The 4,172-nt window shown below is 39.7% G+C and overlaps 1 protein-coding gene and 1 long non-coding RNA gene across 2 annotated transcripts in view; one reads left to right on the top strand and one right to left on the bottom strand.

Moving 5' to 3' along the window:
• Nucleotides 1-530, top strand: part of LOC117962066 — a 7,985-nt gene extending 7,455 nt beyond the window's left edge. The window contains exons 2-3 of the long non-coding RNA XR_004660563.1: nucleotides 312-314; nucleotides 485-530. This is a non-coding gene — a long non-coding RNA (uncharacterized LOC117962066). The remainder of the gene's footprint in view (nucleotides 1-311; nucleotides 315-484) is intronic.
• A 2,342-nt stretch (nucleotides 531-2,872) lies between these two features.
• Nucleotides 2,873-4,172, bottom strand: part of LOC117935182 (type II inositol 3,4-bisphosphate 4-phosphatase-like) — a 2,763-nt gene continuing 1,463 nt past the window's right edge. Inside the window, exon 4 of the mRNA XM_034857320.1 lies at nucleotides 2,873-2,904. Within this exon, the coding sequence (XP_034713211.1) occupies nucleotides 2,873-2,904 (32 nt within the window). The remainder of the gene's footprint in view (nucleotides 2,905-4,172) is intronic.

The raw sequence follows: 4,172 nt of genomic DNA, 5'->3' as shown, positions 1-4,172 counted from the left end.
TGTGTGTGTGTGTGTGTGTGTGTGTGTGTGTGTGTGTGTGTGTGTGTGTGTGTGTGTGTGTGTGTGTGTGTTACCAGGGACGGCTGCAGGATGGACATCGTCCAGAAGAACGTGGGCAGCAGGAAGTTCGCCTTCAGCGGCGTTCAGCTCCTCGCGTTCCCCAAACTGTACCGGCCGCCGGACGGCAGCTTTGGCTCCGCCCCCTGATCTCTCTCACCTTCTCTGGACAGGTGTACATGTATACTGGATGTGTACATATACAGGTGTACATGTATACTGGATGTGTACATATACAGGTGTTTCCTCATGAGAGAGTTTCATCATGTAAAGTGTGTGTTGTGTTATAATACATGTGTACATATATACTGTACATGTGTACATATACAGGTGTACATATACCTGTGTACATATGCAGGTGTACATATATACTGTATGTGTACATATACATGTGTACATTCTTCTGTGGTGTAGAACGCGGCTGCAGGTGTTTGATTTACAAACATGTTTCTGTAATAAATGAATACTAATTTATTTTTTGTGATTAATTAAGACGAACGGATGATGATCCTAATTTATCTCCAGAGTGAGACATCTCACTAGTTCTAGGTCCAGAGTGAGACATCTCACTAGTTTTAGCTCCAGAGTGAGACATCTCACTAGTTTTAGCTCCAGAGTGAGACATCCCACTAGTTTTAGCTCCAGAGTGAGACATCCCACTTCTATATTACCTTTGTTGGGAGTCGCACATGCGCAGTAGCTCTCTACTGTTCAATACGCCTTTGAAGTGCTTCTTCTTTACCTTAGAAAATCCTTTTTTTTGCTACTTTTTTTACATCTACTCCACTACATTTATTTATTGACAATTAGTTACTTTTACACACAGTTACAGCTCTTTGTTTATCACGTGCACGAGCACTTAAAAAACGAACAATAATAATAATAACAATAATAAGAAATTTAATTTTTAATGCACTTTATATTTACGCATATCCCAAAGTGCTACATGATAAAAAAGGGAAAATGCTAAAAAATAAAAAAACACATGGAGAGCATGAAAATAAAAAAATAAAATAAAAACATTAAGGAAAGAATATAAAAAAATGATATAAAATATAATGTAATATAAAATATGTTTGACAGAAATAGAAGATCACACGAGAAAAAACGAAATTATAATCTTGACACAAAGTACAGCACGTTATAATGAATCAATAAAAGCAAATTGGAGAATATTTGGGATGAATAAATAAATAAAAAACTGATAAAATTAGCATTTGTGTTGTTTTGGTGTGCAGCTGCAGTTTCTCCGCCAGGCCGCTAGGCGGCGCTGCTCGGCATCACTGGCGCACGTATCCGCGTCAAGTTAGACGCATTCTTAACGGAAATAAAATGCTGTTCTTTTCAAAATAAGAGACCAGCGTTCACTTGTGACGTTTAATTTATTATCGCGTCTGAAATTGAAATAACAGAAATAAGCATGTCGTAGTTTACGTAATGGTTGTATAACATAGTGAGAAATACAAGATTAATGTTGACAACAAAACGTTTTCAAAAGAAAGATCGCTGCTTTTATTCTGAAATCAGACAACCGGAACTCCAGTCATCCAAATAGCGCGAACTTAACACTGGTTGCTCGAGCCCAGTCAAAACAATACAGGTTAGCTTTACTTAACGATTATTATTATTAGCCCGTTAACTTTGTCGTGTGTTCCTGGTGTTTTGCCTCGGTAACGGTCAGCCTCGTCGGTTTAACCGGCAGTTGTGTCCGTTGCTGCCCGTACACCGGGGCTTGTACCGTGTGTTTGGCTCTCGTTGACGGTTGGAAATGTTAACGACTAGCAGGCGGCCGAGAGCGGCGGAGGGGAGCGGCTAAAAACACACGAAAAACGGTGAAAATAGGAGGAGAGAGACGGCGTAAAAGACGTGGGCGTCGACGTTAAAGAGAAAGACGGATTAAAAATATCCCCCCCCCCCCCCCCAACCCCCGGTTGGTGGACTGGTATCATGGTGGAGTAAGCGGGTCTGCGGCGTGACGCTACCGGGCTGCTCCGCACCTCTCAGCGGGGAGGACCACCACCATGGCCCCGGGCTCTCTGGTGGCGGCCTGCCGCAGCCTGGCGCTCTCCACCTGGCTGCTGTCCTTCTGCTTCGTCCACCTGCTTTGCCTGGACTTCACCGTGGCCGAGCGCGAGGAGTGGTACACGGCCTTCGTCAACATCACCTACGTGGACCCGGCCACCTCGGAGCTCCGCACCGAGAAGACGGAGTGCGGGCGCTACGGGGAGCACTCGCCGAAGCGGGACGCCAAGGGGGTCGTGGTCCTGCCCGCAGCCCCGCACGACCGCCAGGCCTGCGACCCCAACACTCGGTTCGCGGTGCCCGTGCAGGCCGGGGCCTGGGTGGCGCTGGTAGCCCGGGGAAACTGCACCTACAAGGACAAGATCCGCCACGCCGCAGCCCACAACGCCTCGGCGGTGGTCATCTTCAACGTGGGGTCCGGGAACCTCAACGACACCATCACGATGCCTCATCAAGGTAACTGGTGGGCTGAGATTTTAGGGATTCTAGATTATGTAAAACAAGAAAATCACTATCACACTTTCTGGTCAATATTGAATCAGAAAATCTGAAACTTTGTGGGGGGAAAAACTGACAAAAACAAATGCAACTAAATTCTCAAAAAACTATTGGGAAAAAAAATCGTAAAATAGCAAGAAAAACATTAGAAAGTCTGTATTTGGAAAAAACTGACAAAAACATCTAGAAATGCAACAAAAACCTCAAAAAACTTTGATAGACTGTTATTTTAGGGATTTTAGATCATGTAAAACAAAAATTCACTATCACTTTTTAGTCGATATTGAAATCTCTGTCAGCTACTGCTCGTTGATTTTTGGGCTAGGGCTGCACAAAAACATCAGAAAATTTGTAGGGAAAAAAAACTGGAAAACTTTACAAAAACATGTAGAAATGGGACAAATGTTTAAAAAAGAAATGTAGAAAAAAACATGGAATAGCAAAAAAAAAATCTGAATTTTTATTTTTAGAAAAATGCGACAAACATCTGAAAAATTGTAGACAAAAACTGTAAAATAGCAACAAAAACACCAGAAAATTTGTAGGGAAATAAAATTTACAAAAACATCTAGAAATGGGAAAATAACAGTGGAAAAGATTACTGGAAATAAACGTAAAAAAAGCGACAAACATCTGAAAATTTGTGGGGAAAAACTGTCAAATAGCAAGAAAAACACAAGAAAATCTGTCGGAAAAAACGTGGAAAAATTTACAAGAACATCTAAAAATGGGACAAATGTTTAAAAAAATTGTTGAAAAAAACATCAAATAACAAAACAAAATCTGAATTCTTTTTTTAGAAAAAAGTGACAAACATCTGAAAAATTGTAGGAAAAAACTTGGAAAAATTGACAAAACCATCTAGAAATACGTCAAAAAAAATATGTAGAAAAAATCCAAACAAGTTGTTGTTCCAGTGCATGTTTTATTTATTTTTATTTATATATATGTTTTTCTCCATGTCAAACTCGAGATCTGGAAGAAGTGTTTGTTTTGTCCCCAGTACACGTTTTATTAATTTTATTTTGTTTTATTTTGTAATTAGTTTTTTCCCTCCACGTCACCTCGGGGGCTCCGTAGTTCTGCAAAAGTTTCCCACGAGATTAATAACTTATTCTTATCTTATCTCGAGACATTTCCTGTTTCCCGACTCCACGTGTGTGAGAATTCGCTGCTATTTATTTTTAATTCTTTATTATTAATATGTTTGTTTAAATATGAGGTAAACTGAATTTCTTTGAGTTACTCAGAACACAAAAAAGCATTTTGAAGATAACAATTTCCTCTTTTTACACAACAAACAATAAGAGAAAATAAAAACAAAGTTCTGCAAATATCGGGAAATATAAATCTGTCAATCATTTACATCGAGGATCCAGAATAAAACCAGAGAATAATAAAAAAAACACACAGTTGTTCTTCTATGAATACTTAATGTACATTATTTGTATTGTTAATTATTTTTATTAGATAGAAACATAACACACAGTTAAATGAGAAAAGGACCCAGAAACACTAAAAACAAAGTGTGTGTGTGTGTGTGTGTGTGTGTGTGTGTGTGTGTGTGTGTGTGTGTGTGTGTGTGTGTGTGTGTG

This window comes from Etheostoma cragini, chromosome 19 (genome assembly GCF_013103735.1).
Source record: "Etheostoma cragini isolate CJK2018 chromosome 19, CSU_Ecrag_1.0, whole genome shotgun sequence".
Classification (NCBI taxonomy): domain Eukaryota; kingdom Metazoa; phylum Chordata; class Actinopteri; order Perciformes; family Percidae; genus Etheostoma; species Etheostoma cragini.
Note: the sequence above shows the minus strand (reverse complement) of the source record. Positions and strands in the feature narration are given on the sequence as shown.